Source organism: Podarcis gaigeae (assembly GCF_964106915.1).
Source record: "Podarcis gaigeae genome assembly, chromosome: 11".
NCBI classification, from domain to species: domain Eukaryota; kingdom Metazoa; phylum Chordata; class Lepidosauria; order Squamata; family Lacertidae; genus Podarcis; species Podarcis gaigeae.
The window spans coordinates 27,654,171-27,677,264 of record NC_139687.1 but is presented as its reverse complement, the minus strand read 5'-3'; the positions used below and the strand labels follow the sequence as shown (position 1 = coordinate 27,677,264).

General features: G+C 40.0%; 1 protein-coding gene and 1 long non-coding RNA gene across 8 annotated transcripts in view; one reads left to right on the top strand and one right to left on the bottom strand.

Annotated features, from left to right (window-relative positions):
• Positions 1-23,094, top strand: part of LOC310826927 (uncharacterized protein) — a 59,576-nt gene that overhangs the window by 22,225 nt on the left and 14,257 nt on the right. For all 7 annotated transcript variants that reach the window (XM_083702347.1, XM_083702346.1, XM_083702349.1 and 4 more), the window contains 3 exons: positions 3,033-3,152; positions 10,176-10,406; positions 22,612-22,770. In XM_083702347.1, the coding sequence (XP_083558473.1) occupies positions 3,033-3,152; positions 10,176-10,406; positions 22,612-22,770 (510 nt within the window). The remainder of the gene's footprint in view (positions 1-3,032; positions 3,153-10,175; positions 10,407-22,611; positions 22,771-23,094) is intronic.
• LOC310827037 overlaps positions 1-23,094 on the bottom strand; it is a 75,397-nt gene that overhangs the window by 40,757 nt on the left and 11,546 nt on the right. The gene's annotated exons all lie outside the window — the stretch shown is intronic.

Below are 23,094 nucleotides of genomic sequence, written 5' to 3'. Positions count from 1 at the left end.
CATTGGCCAGGTAAACGCAGCTTGAGAAACCAATGCTCCGTATGCCTACCCACAGCAGCAATAGTTTTTCCCCCTTGGAATAGGCACTTGGGCAGTGGAATTTGGTGATTTTTCTATTTAAAAAGCAATCCAACAGCTTTGGACTTGTTCGGGAACTTTTGACTGTAAAGGGCCAGACCAGATGATACATATTCCTGGAACTGTTCCATGCCCTCATGATGCTCCTGCCTTGCTTCTGATAATCCCAGACATCCACCCAAGGGTATAGCATTTGGTAGGACTTGTGTGCAGGCCTATTTCATGCATTCAATACTCCTGATGCATTGGTCGATCTGTAGCGGGCCTGGGTCACAACCTTCTCTGGCTGCCATTGGAGCTGGGCGATATATTGGTAAATTGTCTGAAACCAGTATGGCATTCAGGGTTGCAATACCGGTTTCAGATAATTTGAGCTGGAAATACATTGCACCTGCTCAAATTGCATGCGGATGGCAAAGGGGTAAGCAGTCAGTCAGAAGGAGCCTGAGAAGAGAAGGTTCCAGGCGAGCACTGTCTCGGACTCCATCCTGCCTGCCTGCACCTTTTTAGGAAGCCTCACCCCATTCTTCTGGCTCCTGTGAGCTGGAGAGGCATCAGGGCTTGCTCAGCTAAGGTGGGGAGGAAGAAGCAGCCGAGATGCATTCCAGACATCATGATCTATCAACATATCGTGGTATTTAGCTGCTGATACATCACAATGTTGAAAACCAGGTGTCACCCAGCCCTAGCTGCCAATGGCTAGATGCTTTAATGCAACAAAGAAGCTGGATGGCTGATTTCAGATCCACAAAACCATGCCTCAATGTCAGGTCCATTTCAGAAAAAAAGATTACTATTGTGTTCTGAACAATGTGTTTGCCTTTAAAAACCCCCCAAAAAACCAAAAACGGTTCAAGAAGCCATTGAGGCTTCATCCCCTCTCTCTTGGTGTACAGTGGTACTTCGGGTTACATACGCTTCAGGTTATGTATGCTTTAGGTTACAGACTCTGCTAACCCAGAAATATTACCTCGGGTTAAGAACTTTGCTTCAGGATGAGAATAGAAATCGCACAGCAGCGGCGCGGCAGCAGTGGGATGCCCCATTAGCTAAAGTGGTGCTTCAGGTTAAGAACAGTTTCAGGTTAAGAACGGACCTCCGGAACGAATTAAGTACGTAACCAGAGGTACCCCTGTATATGGATAGCCAGGTAGACATGAGTGACTCATTAATATGTATCTCATATGAGGGGCCTGGCTTCTTATGAGGGCTGCCGTTGCACCATGTCCTACATTACAGCTGTTAATTCAAAACTGATTTGCTCCATATTGAGAAATGTATTGAGAATTGCATATGGAACTCCTAATATAGTCAGTAGGCAGCAGGTTAAATGAGGGGGTCAGGTGCAAGAATTAGAATGCTTAAATTGCCATTGTAGCATTGTCATTAGTAAGTCTCTGTGATCTCAGGATTTGACTGCCCTTGTAATAAATATTCTGTTATCTTTGCAATAAAGGTTCATACATTGATTATTTTCATGAACTAGGGCAAGTATATATATATTGAGATTAACACAGTTTCCATTGGGAATTTTATCTACACTTTTTATTATTATTAAGTTGCAGTGTTGTGGCCACTTTGACCCAATTTTAAATTCTAAATCATTGCATTATTACTATTAGCTTTTGGGGTTGCACATGTTACAGCACAAAGAGCTTTACATTGCCATTACATCTTGTGCTTATGTTGTTTTGCTTGGTATCTTGCTCTTTGGCATCCAACCACGACCAACTGTTCACCTTCTTTGCCACAGTAAACCAGCCTACTCAAAGTCCTGCACCCCAGCAAGGCCTAGTGGAAGCAACTTTAGCATCTAGGTCCAGCTGAAGGTGAAATCATAAATTAGTATATGACATTTGTGATTTCACCTTCTGTTGGCAACAGGTGCTGTAGAAGTGTTAGGGTTCCATTTTTTTATTTAAAGGATCTGAGAGCCTAAGAGCTTTCACTGGGCATCCAAACCTGTTGTTTATTTAGTGAGAAACATAATATATTCCATGCTGTGATATCCTAAATGAGTGAGCTGCAATAAGATATCATTAAGGCTGGTGGCACCAACTGTATCGCTTGTAATCCTTGTGAGAATCATGAACTATAAGTTGATCCTAGTCTGTTTCAATAAACCATAGTTTACACTATTAACAGTTAAGCAGTCTCTTGGCTTGGGCCTTGTGGTTTATTTGGGGAGCCTTGCACAGTAAACATTTCAGGGAAGGGCTGCAGCTTAGTAGTAAGCATATGTTTCACATGCAGGAGGTCCCCATCTCCAACTAGTAGGGCAAGGGACTCCCGTCTGAAACATTGGGGACTTGCCCAGTCAGCATAGACAATATTGAGCTAGCTAGATGGATGAATGAATGATCTGATTCAGTATAAGGAAGCTCCTGTGTTCCTGTTATTGAGAACTTCTGCAGCAAGATGTCTAAGATATGGAGCTATGTAGTGGTAGGTTCCTGGTTCCTATCTTGTTTCTGCTATGAACTGACTACTAGTTGATTTTAAAAATACACATCTTTGGAATTTCTTGGTAAAAACTTGCTCAGATGCTGGACTGCAGGTTATTAAGCTAAACCTTAAGTTCTATTAAGGGCATTTTACAAAGTTTGGTTGAAGTCTCTAGCCCTTGGGCTATCCCTCAACAGCTGGTCAGCCTAGGGTTTGTTAGGCTACCGTAATTCTTTTGGTGATAACCTTACACAAAAAGGGAATCATATCCATAGGAATCCCACCTCTCCAGTGCTCTGTCAGAAGCATAGAAATTGGCTAGATCTGATTATTGAAAGTAACAGAACAATGAGAAAGTACTTTGATTTCTTGAAGGTAAGAACTATTTATTAAAATGTACATTTTTGTAAATTCAGATGAATTAAACTCTGGGAGGGTTTTGCTGTGAAACACAAACTTAATCAATGTAACTGTTTTAAAAATTATTTCCTACTGTCCCTCTTTTTCAGATATCTGATCTGTCAAAACTTGCATTGCCTTGGACTATGGGAGGGAACCTTGTTACACAGCCAATTACCCTTTTGGACGTCTGCTATGGCAAAATAGAAAATTTAAATCTGAGATATGTGGTAAGGACCTAATGAATTGAAATACAAGGAAGAATCCTTCATTTCTTCCCCGACTTTTACTTTGTCTGTCTTCTTTTATTCCTTAAAATATTAAAATTAATTAGCATTAGTATGAATCATTTGCCCCTCTTACTTTCAGACTGGTTAATGACTAAAATCCCATATGATTAAAAGTATACTTGAGGGGATATTGATTTCCATCAAGGGATGCTCAATTAAAGGCAGAGCTATTTGCCTTTACAGAATAACATTTTGACTAGAACAAAAAAAAATGACTTATGCAAGTATAACTCTTTTTTACATTATTACTGTACAAGACATATCTAAGTGCAAAAGAATATACAAAAAGATAATCTGCTTTTAGATATCCCAGTCAGAACCTTGTTGTGATGCCAGCATGAATATGCTGGATACCACATGACATGAGGAGGGTAAGTTAGGCATCTTGTTCAAGAGCATTTTTCAGCCTAGCTCTGGGGCTGCAGGTTTGATGATAAACTTCTATACTGGCTTGGCACCAAATCAATGTCTGTATATTGACAGTCTTTTGTTTTCTGAATTATTGCCACAGTGCTGCCTGATAAGATTTTTTTGTGCTCTTGTGTACAATGGGATGTTAAGTATGATGTGTTGGATTCAACCATATTTGCCATGCTTTTCATCAGCCACCACTGAGCAATGGTTTCATAAAGGAACACTACCACCACTGGCTGAGGGCAGAGACATGCTTGGCAGAAGTATAAATAAAGAATTGGTGCAAGTCAGATCAGAAGATGAGAAAATATTAAGAGACACAAAATGATTCTTTTCTGCATCCCTCTTATTGTCCGCAATGAAGATGTTCAGAATTTTTGTATCTCTATACAGTGGTACCTCGGGTTACATAGGCTTCAGGTTACATACGCTTCAGGTTACAGACTCCACTAACCCAGAAATAGTACCTCGGGTTAAGAACTTTGCTTCAGGATGAGAACAGAAATTGTGCTCCGGTGGCGCGGCAGCAGCAGGAGGCCCCATTAGCTAAAGTGGTGCTTCAGATTAAGAACTGTTTCAGGTTAAGAATGGACCTCCGGAACGAATTAAGTACTTAACTCGAGGTACCACTGTACATTTTATGTACTGTTTAATAGCAAAATAAGAAAAACCTGGTGGATGAGGTAGAATCCTCCATTTTAATATGGCATGAGCTTGTTTGGAGGCAACACTAAACTATAATTTCATGTTATGCAGATGTGTTTGCTTGAGTCTCAGGCTTTTACACACTCCCTCCTGGGTGACCATGTGAAGGTTTCAGGCATCTGCTTCCTGTTTAACGTCAACTATGGTTTAATGAAACACTGGAATCATGAACTATCATTTCATCCTGGCCTGTTATAAGTAAACTGTAGTTTCTACTAACAAGAGTTTATTCTCTGTGGGCATAATGATAAATCACAGGAAGTGGATGCTTCCAATCTCCACTCTGTGTCTGTGCCAGAGGGGAGAGGGAAGGGTGAAATATGCAAACTTGACATTATAAATGAACTGGGCCAAATATAAGATGTTTCGGGGATCTGGTTAAACTTCATGATTCAGAGCAGGAATACACGTTTGCGAACAGGAGAAGCAAAAATTTATTCAAATTTGACAGAAAGCTCTGCTTTTCATGAGCTTGGTTTTTTTTTTTTGGTGTGAACTGTCCAGATAATCCCAGGCATTCTAAGTTCTAGGGAGGCAAGGGTGGAAATAAAAGTATATATGATGGCTGACATGTAAAAGAAGAAAAGGGCATTTCTAACCTCTGTTGCGTGTCAAGGGTGTGACCTTCTGAATCTGGACTGAAACAAATTGGCAATGACAGCTCCTGATTTTCACTGATCTCACTTGAAAAACATTGCAAATTGTATCTCGGCAGAAGTGGCTCTTGTGATGAATTATTCATGAAGCTAACTTCATCACATAGAACACCTGCTGAGAAGCGCTTGCGTTGCATATTAACATACATGTATTAAGCTTTGCAATTAAAGCCCCGGTATCAGAACCCCGTTTGCTATGACAGTTGTTATAATGCGCCATGCTAAAGGCAATGACAAATACGGGTTTACATTCTTGGAGCATTTCATAATTTTAATTGGTTCTGGGGAAAGGTCACCTTTCAGCAACACAAAGGGAGCTACATTCACTCTTTTTCTAAAGCATATCAATAATTCTCACACTTCCCCTTTCATTTTAGTCTCCGTGTCCTGCAAATCTGGCTGGTGCATGGTACTTGCTTAAGTAGAACTCTGAAGATAATGTGCAGTCTTTAGACCGACAGTAGAAACTCAGTAATAATGAACACATTTCCAGTTACAGATAGGTAGCCGTATTGGTCTGCCATAGTCAAAACAAAAAAAAATTCCTTCCAGTAGCACCTTAAAGACCAACTAAGTTAGTTCTTGGTATGAGCTTTCGTGTGCATGCACACTTCTTCAGGTATCTGAAGTGTGCATGCACACGAAAGCTCATACCAAGAACTAACTTAGTTGGTCTTTAAGGTGCTACTGGAAGGAATTTTTTTTGTTTTGATAATGAACACATGTACTTGAATTTAAATCCTTTTAATTTAAATGGAACTTGTTTCAGTGTAAATATTAGGCTATTTTGGTGCATGCTGGAGTTACAGTCAAGAAGCATATGCAGTTCTTCCTTGTGGTCTCTGTGTAGCCCCTCATATTTAGTTCCATGTGTGCACATAATGGAATGAAACCTTCTCCAGCTCTCAGAAGGACAGAAGGCAGCAAATGTTCTTAAAGAGGGAAAATATTTTCTCTAGCCTAAGTAATTCATTTTCCATGTACAGTCGTGCCTATTTATCACGATAAATATTACACACACTTCCCTTTTCTTGAGATAACGTGCTAACAAGCAAAAGGCAAATTCATGCAGGCACTTGTGTAAAAAAATAAAACTTGCTTAATTTCGCTAATGAAGGCTGTAGTGAGAATTGGCTATTGGAAACATTTGGCATGAAAGAGCAGCTTTTAACATGGAAACTCTTAGATCTTTGTTTGAAATCATATAGTGAGAAACTTCAAAAAAGAAGCCTTCAACTAGAGTGAAATACGCTCAAATAGGTGAGCCAACACTAGATGTTATTTAGAAACTCTTGAAAAACCTTTTGTGATGCTAATGAAAGCTGATTTGATTGGGTAACCTTTCCTACTTGTTCTTTGTAGATCAAGTGCGGTTCTGCTTATTATGCTCCATTGTTGCTTTTTTCTATCAGTTGAAGGTTAAATCTATTTGCTCATCCTTCTCCACTTAACCAGAGCTGGAACCCTGCAAATGGAGATATACTAAGTTAGAACTATTTGGGAAGGACTTTGTTAATAAAATAGTAATAAAGCACAATGCTGAATGAAGGAACTAGAATAAAATGCAGGGACTTCAGCATCCTTTCCAACTCTACAATTCTATGACTTAAGTGTTTCAAAGGGCAGTGAGATAATTTCTAACATTGCCTAGGTTTCTAGAAAGTACACCCCTCATGCTTAGGGTGAGTTGCAACAATAAAAAATAATAATCAAAGATATTAGTTAAAATATAGACTTCTAGATTATCCTGATTCTAACTGGAAATGATTAAATCAGGGGTGGTTGCTGTGGTGTCCACCCTCTAGAAGTTGTAGCATTCCAGCTCTCATCTGCCTGCCCCACCCACCCTGCTAAAGGTAAGGGGTGATGGGAATTGTATAGTCCCAACAGCATATTGAGGACACAACCTTGGTTACCCTTGGCTTAAACAAACACATTTCACACTGCTTTTGCAGAATGCCTTGGTTCATTTTCTTTATACAACTACTAAATCATGCACTTTGTCAGAGAGCCTGGAGATGGCTTCCAGGTGCTATCTCAACCACAAAACATAACTTTAGCTGTAGCAATGCATAACATCCCATCAGACCATCATCTGTTTTTGACTTTGATAGACCTCAGGGAGGAATGGAATGTATGCACACATGTACATTTTGGAATTGAAGATCAGTCAGTGAAACCCACCCCCCTTTTTTTGGTAGTTAGAATTTTTTCTCTGTAGGCTTCCCATTCTAACTTGCTGAGCTTAGCAAGAGAATCATAGAAGTGTAGAACTGGAAGGGATTCCAAGGGTCATTTAGTCCAATGCCCTGCAATGCAAGGATCTGTTGCCCAACATGGGGCTCAAACCTCCGACCCTGAGATCAAGAGTCTCATGCTGTACTGACTGAGGAGAACAGGGGAGGAGGCAGCCTCTTAGCAGCCACATATCTCAACCTCTAGACTGTAAAGCCAGGTGCACTCAGACATGAACATACTGAAATCAGTAATATAGTGAGAACTTGGCTTCAGCCTCCAAGCATCTATAAATACAACAGGTGTTTTCTTAATACTTATGTGCTAACTTGAAACTACAAGGGCAGCTTGACATATCTGAATAGGTATGATTGGAAGGTTTTTAGCTGAGGCAATTAGAATAAGATCCACTATTTGACTATTGATTCAAAATCTAAAATGTATTTCAGATAATTGACTTTTTATTTGTGTATATTGTATTGTTGTTTTATTGCTATGGCCCGATGGCTGACACAAATAAAGATTCATTCAACAACTGGATAGGTTTCCCTGTTTGTTTGGTATGCACAATCCCGTCTAGAGAAAGAGAAGCATTCACTGAAAACCATAGACAATGGAAGGACACCATGAAAAATATGATCATATCAAGAATATGAAAATCAAGGATACTTGAGCAAAATAATAATAGAAGTGTCAGATACTTAGTCTTCAAATTAGTGTAAAGCTTATATATAGTGTAATGCTTTCAAAAATACTAATAGTGTTTTTTAAAATACAGAAATATCGTACAAAGTACTCTTTATCCATTACAGATTGCAAAGTCTGGAACAATATTTCCCTGTTGAGGTGTTTTACAGAAGTTACTAAATAACTGAGTGCTCTTTAAATGGGACACCGTTGATTGTCAAGTACTTGGAATTTTAAAAGCATTAGAGAACAGAAAAAAACCTTAAATTCAGATATCAGATCGTGATGTTAAAGCTGTGTACTGGAAAACCTCAAAGTTCCTTAGAGGGCTTATCAGGGGCTCCTTAGTGAGATTCCTTAGTGAGAAGGTCTTTAATGGCAGATAAGCTTCCAAACTCGACAGCTTGCTTATCACTGTAATCATCCACTGGGTAGTGTGGGATGTGCTCTAGAATGCATGCTTAGTTTGCACCCAGTGACAATGACCTGGTCAGTGTTACACATGCGCTGACTGCACACCCTAAGTAAGCTACAGGATCCTATGCAACACACACAGGTTCCTCTGTTAGCTATTGTGTTGACGTTCAGCTGTTGTGACTCATTAGCTGCCCAGAAGTGAACAGAGAGTCCTTGCCTACAGTTCAAGTTTTGACTCTGCATCTAAAATCGAGCCTTCCCCACATCTCTGACGCTTTCCCATCAGCACATACTCCTTTTTGCTTCTATTTCTTCTCAGATCTGGGTAGCAGTTGCCAGGAGAGCAGGACTGAGGGCAGACAAAAGCTAGCTTTCATCCTGCCTTCATATCTTCTGTAAAGAGCTGAGATAAAATGAGGTTTACAGTTGTCTTCAGGAATTACTTCGATTTCAGTGGAGCCAATTTATATATGACTTTACAGAACTTAAGCTTGAATTTGTATCTCTAAACTCAATTGGTACTTATATGCAGCTCAGAGATGACATGTCAGAGGGTTACTAAACCTAGCATGTAATTTGTTCTCTCCCTGTGAGTTTCTGTTGGTTGTTCTTCTGCTCAGGAGCGCCATGCAAAGAGATATGCTCGCTCACTTCCAGAGGGATGGAAAATTATATATAGGCAACCTCAGGATGTTGTAAATGCTTTGTACTCTTATCTGCAAGGGACTAGAGTAACTGGGATGAGCTACTTTTTAATTCTGTAGAACCTGAGGTTTTTGCTGATGCCTGGTTTCCCTTTGGAAGCAAAATGACTATAACTACTTCATTTTTGTTTGTAAGTGTGTGCACGCACAGACCTGTGTGCAAAGTATCCATGAATTAAAAACCTATTTTTCATTTGAAGTTGTCGCTTATATGAAGTTTAGAACAACATCAGCTGCGAAATGCATAATCATGTGTAACAGTTAGAAGCATCAGATAAGTGCTGAATGAAAATGAAGTATTCAAAGCTGTACATAAAATATGAGAGAAACAGCTCATATTGTAGCATTCAAGATGCTGTATGTGTGTTATGAAGAAATTTGCATGAACACTTGCATCCAAATGTTTTTGTCTTGGCAAATTCTTTAAAATATGTGAATATTCTCAGAATGTATACCAGTCGTATTTGGGGGGTGTTATTTGGCAGTACAACTGCACATTCTTCTTCTTTACCTTAGCATTTATACATTTTAATCTTTTTATGCTAATTGCTTCAAAATGAGCGCTTGATCTTAGCAGTGACTTCTTAGTCTATACTAAATGAAAACATGCTGTTCAATAAATGGCAAATACAGCTGGTTAAAGGTTTAAACAGGAAAAGGACACAGGATTCTGTGGTAGGTAGAAGATAAACATTGGCTTGTTTATGGTTTTCTAATACTCTGTTTAGAAGTTTGATTCCCTCACCCTCTCCAAAAAATCCTTTTTACTACTCTAGCTCTGAGCTGTTCTTTTGGAAAAACAATCAGCCCTGTTTGGAGGGTAGCTTTGATCTCTGTTTTCTTATTTGTTTTAAGAAGCTAGAATTCTGGCAATTTGTTGTGTTTCATGCTTTGTCAGATTATGCCCCCTCAACACATGTTTTCCACAGATGGCTTGGAAGGGCGGGGGGAACGGCAGAGGAATGCCTGGGGTTTGACGTCTCCACTACAGTTCCCAAGTGATTGTTTTGGAAATGTCAGCTTACCCACTGTGGTGCCTTGCAGGTACCTAGTGAGGGCACGTGCCCTTTCACCTGGCATGTTTAACTTGTTTTTCTTTCCTCAATGTTTACCATTTCTCGTCTTAACCTTTCTTGTTTTCGCAGAGCGCTCTTGAAGGGAAACTTAGCAAGCTGCGGAGACACCTGCTTGCCATGAGGCAAAATCTGGGTTTTGTTCTTGCCCCAGGACAGATGTCCTCTGAGGCAGCTCAGCACATCCTACCAACTGCTGTTTATGCTCGGCTGATAAATCATGCAACTCAGTGTCAGCAGTCTGTGGAGGAATGTTGCAATGACTTGCTCACTTTGACGCTTCTGGTACCTTCAGCACCTTGGGTGAGTGTTGTGCTTGGCAGGCTGGAGAGGGATTGTTTCAGAACAATTTTAAATGCTAGCCAAAATGCTACGTTCTCCTAGTTATGTATAATCAAGTTCTAGTCTGCCTCTGGCTCTTATTCATACTTCATTCCTGTTTATTCGATGGAGGGGGAAAGTGTCGTCCCCTCCCCATTCTTTCCAGGCAGGAAATAAAATAAATTTGTTGGTATCTTGTAGTTATCATCAATTCATAATATTGCACGGGCGTCTTTTGCAGATGTACCACTATGTACAGAACTATTTGATGACAAGCAAATGCATCCAAATATATTCTTCACTTAAACCTGTTCTTACATGTGTACCCTGGGAGCCACTGTGGAATTATTCCTACTCACACCAGAGACTTTCCAGAATGTGGGACAATGAAGTGTGAGCTTCTCATAATTCCTCAGTGATGCAGGAAGGAGCTAGGCTCCATCAGATTCCATATTGGCAGTATGATGTGGAAAGGGGTCTCACTCTCATATTTGATGTTGAACAATGGATCCCTGTCTGTAGAACAGGAGAACAGCTGCCAGTTAGAGAAGTCGATACCAAGCAACCTACCATCAGTTAATGGTTTTTTTTACTGAACACAGAAAGTTAAACCAGCATCAAAGAGAATAAGCTGGTGCTCTACCTTTCCCTACAGCTGCTGCTAAAGTTCACCTATATTTCCTGTATGATTCCAAATAGAGAGTCCTTCTGATGTAGTGGTGCCCATATGTTTACTGTTGGAATGCTAAAGCAGGAAAATGAGAATGCACAGAAATGAAATTAATGTTTTGCCTTTGTGTTCACAGCAGAAGATTTAGGGCAGACCCCTGAACTAACTTCCTTAGCAAGGGTGTCTGAGGAACTGAGGCAAATAGTTGTGACAAGAGATGACGTTTCTGGCCTTACTGACAAACTGAAAACTGACAAATCACTTCCACCTGAGAGTTCTTAAAGAACTCAGATGGCCAGAAATTTCTCATTTAACAATACAGTGGTACCTTGGGTTACAGACACTTCAGGTTACAGATGCCTCAGGTTACAGACTCTGCTAACCCAGAAATAGTACCTCAGGTTAAGAACTTTGCTTCAGGGTGAGAACAGAAATTGTGTGGAGGCGACGGGAGGCTCCATTAGCTAAAGTGGTACCTCAGGTTAAGAACGGACCTCCAGAATGAATTAAGTTCTTAACCCAAGGTACCACTGTATGTAACTTGTTCCTAAGATGAGCTGCCAGAATTGAGGATTGGAAAATGGCCAATATAACACTATTTTTTTTTTAATGGGATCCAGAGGAGAACCAGGACATTTATAGGCTGGTTAGCTTAATGCCTCTTTTGGGCGAAGAAACGGTGGAAACAGTGGTTAAAGATATGATTATAAAGCATATAAAAGAACAGAGCTCTGCTGAAACAGAGCTACTATGCTTTCTACAAGGGTAGGTTTGGCCTCACCAATCTTTTAGAGGCAACAAGCATGTTGATAGAGGAGATCCAGTTGACATTGCTTACAGAGACTTTCAAAAAGCTTTGTTAAAAGTGGATCAGACCAAAGGCCCATCTTGTTCATTGGTGGCATAGGTGCCAACCAGATGCCATCAGAAGCCCGTGAGTGAGACCTGAGTGCAACAGCCCTCTTGTTACCAGAACCCACCTGATGATTTCCAGTTCCCAGTTCCCCAAGCCCATGTGCTTGGATTTTTTCACTTGTTTTTCATTCTACTCCATTGACAGTGATTGGACTAGATCTGCTCAGGGATCCTCTTCCTTGCTGGGAATTTGATATCATTGTTAGGCTAAACATTTTGAGACGATGACATAGGCGCCGACTCCATGGGGCCTGAGGGGCCCCGAGCCCCCTCAAAAATTCGTTTGGGGGGGCTCTGCCCCCCCAATAATTTAAGAAAATTATTACCGTAAATTTCGCTCTATAACACACAGATTTTTTCTCCTAAAAAGTAAGGGGAAATGTCTGTGCGTGTTATTGAGCGAATGCGTGGTCCCTGGAGCTGACTCGCCGGAGCGAAGGGCAAAAATAGGCAAAAATCAGGCAAAAATAAGGTCGGGCGGTCGGGCGGAGGGAAGGCGGAAGCTGCTGCTTTCCTGCATTCTGCCTCAGGGTCTTACTGCCCACCCGCTTCTGTTGCTGCGTTTGCTCAAACTCAACAAAGAGCAGGGAATCCCCTGCCCTCCTGGCAAGCAGAGGGTTAAGGAAAGGATCGAGTCCTTCCTTCTAATTCTTTCCTAGTCACACTGCGTGCAGGCTCCAGCCCACCACCTCCTCCTCTCCGTGCTCTAGGGACTCGCAGGCAGCCGAAAAACAGGTGGGAGAGAGAGAGGGCTGGCTTGGGGGGGGGACTTTTGCCTTCCTTTCCTCCCCCCACCCCGTTAAACTCCTCCCCTGCATTCTTAGCCAGCTGCTTCTCCGCACATCCCTCTTGTGCTTCTTGTCCCTTCTGTGTTTTTCCTTCCCTCCCCATTTAAAACGTGGTGACAAAGCACGGATCCACATGGATCCTCAGAATTTTTGCATTGGGTCACCCCAAATTCACCATCAGATCACATTACATGTCCATGGCTACAGTCTGTACCAAAAAAATCACGCACCCACTGTTGCCTGGGGCTGCAATGGTGCAAAAACGTGGTTACAAAGCATGGATCCACAGGATCTTTGCACTGGGTCACCCCAAATTCACCATCAGATAACATAGCATGTCCATGGCTACAGCCTGCACCAAAAAAATCACGCACCCACTGTGGCCTGGGGCCACAATGGTGCAAAAACGTGGTTACAAAGCACGGATCCACATGGATCCTCAGGATTTTTGCATTGGGTCACCCCAAATTCACCATCAGATCACATAGCATGTTCATGGCTACATCTTGCACCAAAAAAATCACGCACCCACTGTTGCCTAGGGTCACAGTGGTGCAAAAATGTGGTTGCAAAGCACGGTTCCACATGGATCCTCCGGATTTTTGCATTGGGTCACCCCAAATTCACCATCAGATCACATAGCATGTCCATGGCTACATCTTGCACCAAAAAAATCACGCACCCACTGTTGCCTAGGGTCACAGTGGGGCAAAAACGTGGTTACAAAGCATGGATCCACATGGATCCTCAGGATTTTTGCATTGGGCTACTCCAAACTCACTGTCAGATATTAAAAATCTTTATAAAATAGAGAATTAAATACATACAGAATGTTAATTTTTCAGATTTGAAATATTAGTACTAGTTTAGTACTGTATTTCTATATTACTATAGTACTGTATTAGTTATTTTCAAATACTTAAATATTTTTAGGGTGTAAGACCCAATTAAAGCCCGTTATTTACATACAGTATTACAGTATTTACATACAGTATTAGGCATACTGTATTAACTTTATTAACTGTATTAAAGCATTAACTTTGAGATATTATTTTTATTTAATGAACCCTCAGCCTTATTCAAAGTAAGCTTAAATTAGCTATTTCACTTATTAATCAAAGTGCTATTACTGTGCGACAGCAATATTTTATGTTTTATTCTTTTAATGATAGTTTAGGATTTATTTAAATATCATTTCAGTCTTTTCAGAGCTATATATTCACTGCTCTGTAATAGTCTATAAGCATAATTGTTACTGCAAATTAAATTAGCTTTTTACGAAAATACCGTGCATGTTTATGTTTTGTTTCTTTTTTCAAAGCCAAAAAGTGTTTCAGGCTTGTCGAGTTTCCCGGAGTGTGGAGTTATAGAGAGTCGAATTTTCGGGGTTCTAATGTTGATCATATGACTCTAAAATACTTTTAAAAAACTTTAAAACTCACTAATTTTCATCTAAAATTTAGAAAACTTCCCGGGGCAGGACCCTGGTATGGGCCCCCCCAATATTTTTTATAAGTCGGCGCCCCTGGACGATGAGGCACAGGTTGTGTCCTCTCAATGATATCTGTGTTGCTGAACATGTGGCAGCATATTCAAACTTTCTGTAGGCGAAAATTCTGAATGAATATACAGGAAATTTTGAGCATTCTTACCTCAGTGCCAGCCTGCTGTGATTAATGGAAACATAGAAACCTTTCTCAACATTGTCAAATTATATATTTTTTAGAAAACGGTGTATGAATTGCAGAAAACTTCCTTAAAAAACAAAAACAAAACAGCAGTAGCAACAACCACCCCCTCTAGAACGGTTTTGCGCTTCTATCAAAGAGCAAACATTGGAATGGTCTCAACACTTCTAAAAACTCAAATGTACATCTAAACTGACAAAGTGCTTCCAACAGCTTCTTCCCTTGAAGGAATGGGATGCCACTGAAAGGAGTAGCTTGAGCAGGAAAAAAATATGAAATTTTATTGTTTCACCTTTTTATATAGAGATTGATGGGAGGAGAAAGCCAATTGTGGCTCAGGAAAAGGGGATGATAGGGAACTTTCAAGCCTGAGAATTTTCCAGCAAGATTCTCTTTGGTCCTCAAACCAGTGAGACCAAATGAGCATATTGGTAAGCAATTTTCCTTTGCCCCACCGAGGAAATAGAGTGTGACACTATATTAGATTATTATCTTTGGGCATTGTTTAAAGTGTGTTATAATGCAGTCTAATTAGCCATGTGATAATTGGGTCCCTAACAAATGAAGAAAACTAAAAAAGGCTTTAATAATCTCATTTGAAATTAAATTTCCCCATTTATCCTTACTTTATCTTTATTGTGGCTGAGGCTTTATTAGCAACTTCATACCTAAGCTGCCATTATTTGCATTTTAAGTAGAATTAAAGTCACACTGTTCTGTTTTTAATTTGTTTTTTGATTGAATCTTAAATAATTAAGGCTGCAGTGCCAGAAGCCTTTACTTGAGAGTAAGCTCTTCATTTAATACAATTGGGCCCACTCCCAAGTACCCATGGTTTGGATTGTACTACACATCTAATATCTTCCTTTAAGGAAAGACAAGAAATGTCCCTTGCATATTAAATAATCACAGCAAATTTGGATTGACAATGTAACCTACTTTATTGACTGCAAACACTATGGAGGCTATATCCAGTAAGTTATAAGTAAGCAAATAAACAATAAATGGGAAGAGCAGTTACAGTCCTTTGTACACACTTTAGAAACCACAAATTGTCTAACTATGGTAGCTTGTAGCAGTAATCTGTAGGCTCAAGGCTCTAACACACCCATGGATCCAGAGGTAAATGTGTATAAGAAGACTGATGGAAGCCGAGTTCTTTGCCCCCTCCTCCCCAAGGACCACCCTCCCCAAATGCTCTACTGGGGTTAAGGGAGCCTACTGAATGGGGTGGGTTGAGGGGGCCTTGAAAACTAGTCAGAGAAGCCTTTCATGAGTTGAAAGCTTTGGAAAGGAGGAGATGGGGAAGTATATGGGGTGGTGTTTCTCTGTATGCAGTTACTTTTTTTGGTATAAAATCAACTTTATATTTAGTTTTTGAATAACCTTAACATTATTTTGAAAAAAAGATGTTTATTATTCCTTCAGAAGCAAATAGCACAAAAAGCTTATATGATATATAAGTCTTGCCTATCTTCTATATTATGGATAATTTTGCTGGCATTTATTCTGAGGTTGCATTTTGAATCAGCTGACCTAGCAAATAAAACGTATTAATGAATAATTAAAAGAGATGCAGGCCTAATTATCTCTAATTTGTTTTCTGAATGCAATATCCGCCTTATATGAGAACATGAGCACCTAACCTCCTCTAGAGAGCTGCGAACAGATATTTATGGTGTTAGTAAGCAAGGACATTTAGTGCCTTAGGTTAGTGAGATACTGGTAAGTGGGTGGCTATGATGAATTATTTAGTAGTCTCTTTATGGCTTCTTCCATGGAGATGGAGACAAAAGGGGTTTCCTGAAGTCTCATGAATAAGCGTGTACACCAGGGAGTGCAAGAATCAAAGGGAAAGGAATTAGCAGCTGACAGCTGATGCTTTTGGCCACTAGTTTGATGTGGAGATTTAGCAAAATTCCTTGAGTTCTATTGGGTCTTCCAGGAAATTCACCAGTGGCTAAATTGTGCTATAAAATATCTTTCCGTTATGTAATTCATCTATGGAAGCAAGCTGGCTAAGGAAAATTAACTCAACTAACTCAACCGACTCAATAAAACTCAATATGAATTTTGTATTTTTATTGCTGGAATTTCTAGAAACATTTGCAGTACCTCTTCTGCCTGGGTGTATTAGATGTCGAGTCTTAAAGGTCACATGTGAGCAAGCAACAGAGAGATTGTAAATGACATTTGTGGATTGTGAGCAAAGAACTTTTACTCAGAGTAGACTCATTGAAATTAATGGACCTTAGGTACTTATGGGCTTTTAATTTCAACAGGTCTACTCTGAGTAAAACATAGCTGACTACAACCCGTATTATAAAAAATTGTACATAACAAACACATTTTAAAATCTAGCTTCCCAGTTCTCAAAGGTGACATGTGCAGTTTGTGAAATAAACTCTTTTTTTCTTTTTTTGCCATTCTAATATTTACTTTTTTTCAAATCTGAAAGCAGATTATAAATGGCAACTAACAAGCATTTATTTCTACAATGAAGATCCTCAGAAAAAGACTCTTAACCCCTAACACTTTCTGCTGTATCACATCTCATTCTGTCGGCATCTTAGAAGTTGTCAACCTGCCCAGTATTTGTTGCAGACCCCTCCCCTACGGATGAATCTCTCATTCATTACAGTAATTCAAACACACTAACATTCTAATGTCAAATCCTAGGCTTTAATTAGACAACTTTCAGCCTAGGTGGAAACTTTGGGCTCACATGCCTGGACGGTTAAGTACAGTCAAATTCAACTATGGGATGCGGCTCTCATCTCTGCTTTCCGGCAGAGGGAGCCAGCATTTGTCTACAGACAGCTTTTCCAGGTCATGTGGCCAGCATTACTACACCACTTCTGGTGCAACAGGACACCCTGATGGAAGCCAGAGTAGACAGAAATGCAGTTTACCTTTGCGCTGTAACAATACCTATTTATCTACTTGCGCTGGTATGCTTTCGAACTGCTAGGTTGGCAGGAGCTGGGACAAAGCAATGGGAGCTCATCCTGTCATGTGGATTCGAACTGCTGACCTTGTGATCAGCAAGCCAAAGAGGCTTTGTGGTTTAGACCAACACAACAGGTACTGCGGTGTGAAAGGAATCTTGGAAAACAGAACAGAAGTGCTAGCACTATAATCAGGAAAACTATCACAATGTTCCCCATGTCTGAATGCACCCTGAGAATAACTGAATTGGGATCTGCAAGCATGCTTAAATCTGTGAAACAAGAAATGTTCTGGGATTCAATAAATGAAAGGCTCTTTTTACAACATGGATTTTGGAACAGCAAGAAGCAATGGCACTGTTTTTACCCAGATCTCTAGCAATTCTTCTGTTAATGCTTCCTGAAGAATTGCAGCCTCAACCTAATGAATAGAATTCCTATGTGCCAGCCAGTATTTCTGGACACCTCCAGAGGCAATTTTGCCTTAGATGATACATGAAAGAATTGTGTTTTCACTTTCAGGGAAGTAATATATCATGCGTATCTATCAAAAGCAGCATGAGCATTTTAACATGAGAACTGTACCGTAAAATAATGTTCTATCAATCTCCCTCCCACCTGCAAGTTATTACTGGGCTTAGCATGGATGCCGTTTCCATGCAGTTTCCTTCTCCTTATTGGTCTCATGGGAGAATGTTGGTTTTAGTTTACTCTACAATCAGACATATATATGTTTTTTAAATCTATAGTATATATATATTAGGTTTTTCCAATAAAAACTAGGTTCAGATAGTGCAAACAGATCAGAATGTGTAATCTACTGCTACAAGCAATTGCCATTCCCGGGAGTCCAAAACAAGGAATATTTAAAATGGAAGTTTCCCGAAATATACATATTTAAATCCAGATCACTGGGTTGTAACAATTTCAATGGGAAATTGGTTATATTTGATGGATTTGTTTGATTATTCATAAAAGAGCCTTAAATATGATGGCTGATCCTCAAGGTTGCTAACAGAAACCCATGATGCTATTACCAATTAATATCAGTTGTATGCTCACCAGATAACCTGTTGTATTTGTTTTAAAACCACACAGTTGTAATGCACATGTTCACACTGATTGCTGCGATCTGTTGTCAGATTAGTATTCCAGCTCATTTTGTTTGAGCATCAATTTAGGCATGATCAAGCTGTGCTAATACCAATGCTACAAGCATATACCAATGCTACAACAACAAAAGAAATGGCATGGTGCTATCTTAATTGCTTTTCATCTAGGTTAGAAGTGGTGATTGACCAAATAGATTATTTTTAACCAAATAAATGTCTTCTTTCAATTGATTAAAATGTTGTTTTTAGAATTTCATCATTTGACTTTCTGTGAAAAATTAGGCACAATCTAATAACCTTTTTTTTAAAAAGTGGCTAAAATAAACCCAGCAATCAGTTGGTAATTTAAAAGACTGCAATATGTCCCAAAGCAATTGAAAACCCCCAAGCTCCATTGGTGAGTTGGTCTTGCAGGCCACTCAGAGTAGCAGATTCCATTGTTCCTGCTCTATTAAAGTACAACAGAGTACTAGATGAACGGTCAGGGTCAAATATTAGTAACATTAAATCTGAATTTGTAGACGAAGCAGATCTCTAACTTCAAGCTCTCTATGTCTCTCTCACTCTCGTGGTGTGTGTGTGTGTGTGTGTGTGTGTTAGAGCAGGCTGTTACCACCTACATTATCAACTAGCAGAAGTGGTTGCTTCTCTGTGATGTGGATGCTACTTGCTTTGGTCTGTAGATGGCAGTAACTTGCCACCGTAATGGCTTCTACCGGTTTTCCTATTTAACTGGTGATTTAAATACTCTGACTGAGAAAACATATAAATTAAACCAACTCACACGGCCAGTGTCTTCCAAGAGACAAGTGTACTGGACTTGGATACGGGAGGCCCCAATTCAAATTTCTGCTCAGACTTCTTGGTGGCAAGTTGCAGGCTGTGATCTATCTTTATCTTTTTTTAAAAAAATAATGGCAACACTGACTTTCTTCAAAAGGGTTTTCTAAGATAAAATCTTTTAAGCACTCTGAAGTTTTGTGGACGAGGAGCTCCTCTTAAGGGAAGAAGAAGCAGCGGTGCACTGAACCTCCCAGGTCACTGCTTTAAAAACCTGACTTTTCTATAAATAATTTTCAACACTTCAACCAGCTACATTTCACGGTGTATCTATGTCAGAGCTTTCGGCCACGTTTTATGTTCTGTTGAAGTAGAGTTTCACTGTTATCGCTTTGCTTCTTATCTCATCCCTGCACTTTGTTCCTCACCGTTCCAAGAGGTGCTTTTGTAAAGCACTGTACTCTAATTTTATCAATTTTAATATGCTCCTGGATCACATGACAGCTATAAGTGGGCTCACACTGCCAACCAGAAGCATTTGGGTAAAACGTAGATTTGATCATTGCATTCTGTGGAAGCACTACTCTGCAAGACCCAGACAGAAGGGAGAAGACAATTCCCAAACTGAGCATAGGAAGCTGCCCACCATCTTAATGACTCTTCTCTTTTCTGTCTTGGAGAAATATCGCCTACATTCCCCCCGCCTGAGATCTCAAACTTTCATCTGTTTAAGCTGCATTCCTGAGAAGCAGCATTATGATGAAAAATGATGCCCATTGCTTTTTCGTATTGACTGAAATGCCTTACCTGTAAGGGGAAACGTAGGACTTAACATCTTCCAGTGAATCCGTTGTGTTGGGTGTAGGATGCAAAGCATAAACTAGCATTTAATTTGTATCAAGAAAATGCACAGCAAGTCCTTGAAAGTTCAGGTAGATCATTGTTACCTGTTAGTGAAGTGTCTGTCAGGATGATGGACTGGGAGACAAGGCCTGTTACCTCCTGCTTGCTGTTGCGTATGAAAAAAAGCAAATTTCAACCTGGTTTTCTCAGGGAACAATTGCTCTTGTTCCTCCCTTGTCCTGCACCAGTGGCAGGTGTATCCTTATCTGTAAACTGTCCCCTAGAGGGAATAAATAATAATATAATTATTATTTAAATGAGGATGTCATCAGTGTCATAAACTTTTATTGCACTAACCAAAGGCCATGGTATCACGCATAAACATCAACAGTCACTATACATACAGTAAAACCACAGTCAAATCTAAGAAAATTCTTTGTTTTACTTTATAAATTACAAAGTCATTGGCATCGCTTAGCAGCCATTTCTCCCTCTTCCCTTTCTTTTCAATCTTGTGAAGGGAATCCTCAGCCTTCTACACACACACACACACACACACACACGCACACAGTGGCAACAGGTTCCACAGATTCCACAGGAGTCCTTTAGATGCTAAGATCTTGCATGTTGTTCCACTGTTGCACCTTGTTGATGACTTCAAGATCAGCAATGTTTTGTGTTTATTTTAATAGGTTTGATAATAGTTATTTTTTACGTCTTTTGGATGCATACTGTTCTTTATCCATAAGGCTGCTTGTAGAAAGATGCCAAGAAGTGCTTGCTCAATTTCACACATGGGTAATTGTGGATTGTGAATGCAATCCATTGCCCAATTAATACAGCTAAAATGGCAAAAGGAAATGGATTCAAAGGTGCTTTTGATGTGTATTTCGGAAAATGTATTATGCTGTTTCTTTCCCATGCACTAGAATCCAGTACTGCGGGGGGAAAGTAAAGCTAAGTCTAACAATGTTCTTCTACTTGTGGCGATAACTTGCACAGTCTCTTTCTCACACCTTCCTGCACCCCCCCTTCTGCTTTTGAGAGTCCCCTGGTGGGGCAGGGGAGCATCTCTGACAGTTTTCAATTGGTGTCTTCTGTTAGTGGAAGACTATTCCTCAATTTTCTTGCCATCTATACCCAGTTAATTCTTTGCTTTTTTATACTTTTACTCCCAATTATTACTTAACATTCAGATCCTTATCGTCCAAGTTCCATTGCATTTGATGAACACTCTTCATGAGAGGCTAGTCCTGACTGGAGCTTTCTATTTTTATCACAGAGATCAACAACATTAATCAAGTTGAAAAGATTTATAGCAAATTAGTCTGTTCATAGAGGTTTTGACCTCTGCTTCATGGCACCTAAATCCCCAGCTGAAAATATTTTCTCCACAGCCTGCTGTGTGGTTTCTCTTATTAATTGTACACTTTCAAAATGTAGTGTAGCCATAAACTTCAAATGAAGCAGAGAAGAAATTCCATCATTCTGAACCTGACAGGGGATTATACCTTCTTTTGTAGTGTCTTTTATTTTAACCTTGTGTGTGTAGCTTTCAATATAGAAAAAGAATCCTATGTTGAAGGCTATGTGACAATAGACAATTGTGGGTTGTTGTTGTTTTGAAAGGTCTCTTTAAATTATAATTTGGTATTTATTGGCATACAATTCTAATTACTGCTTGATTTCAGGTGATAAGTCAGATCTTAAAATGTACCTCCCTAAGAAGCTTGCAAAACTTGTGTCGTGAGGTATTGTCTACTACACAACTCTATCATCATTGAGCATTGTTGTAATTGGTAGATGGTGACTAAAATGCTAGCGACATTGTGACAGATGCTATTTACCATATTTTTCGCTCTATAAGACGCACCAGACCACAAGACGCACCTAGTTTATGGAGGAGAAAAACAAGAAAAAAAAATTCAGAAGCCAGAACAGCAAGAGGGATTGCTGCTTTCACTGCGCAGCAATCCCTCTTGCTGTTCTGGCTTCTGTGATAGCTGCACAGCCTGCATTCGCTCCATCAGACGCACACACATTTCCCCTTACTTTTTAGAAGGGAGTCTTATAGATCAAAAAATACGGTACTCTGTTGCCTCCTCTTTGTTCTTGATGTGCTTTTGGTGTCACTGCTAGGGAAGCACAGGATCTGAGCAAGCTACCCTGCTGCAACCTCTAGCATAGTGACAACCATCTCAACCATGTTACAGGATCATGTGTAAATTAAGTGGTTTTCAGCTTCATCAGCATGAAGCAAGGTGGAAGAGTACCATCATCACAAATGCTGCAGCTATGGTAAAATCGCCTAGCAGTTAAATTTACGCTTTGAGGGTTTTCTGTTGATACCTGTGATTGGGGGCAGAAATTGAATGGCTCCTTTAAACTATCCTTGGGTAAAGTGCTCCTTTTACTACTACTCCCCCCCCCCAATGTTTTTCAGGAAATCCTGGAGAATTCCTTGAGCCAGGAGTTCACTGTGGAGAATGTGCTTGCGACGCTTCCAGCCTTCCCCAAGGGTGCCCCTCAGCAACGTGCTAAAAGGGCAGCAGAAGCCCTGGTAAAGGCTCAAAATTATTCCAGGCAAATGGCAATGCAACAGGTGAGGAAATGGGGGAGTTTATTTCAGTTTAACATCCTCTCCCTCCGCCCTTCTTTTTAACAGATTTGACCTACTTTGCAGTCACTGGTCAATTTTCCCCTTGTACAAACCTTATCGCACAGCTAATGTATAAAGGTTAGAATTCTTTTGTTGAGTGGCTGTGCAGGCATTAGTCTCACTTCCTGCTGGCAAGGCCACTTTTTTGTGGGTTTGTACAATAGGAGCTTATGAATGCTTCTATTCATGGCCAGCTCCTGAGGCACACAGAAAAATAGGCAGCCATTCCTTTAAAACAGAAACTTAAATATGATTTGGAGGTTTTCT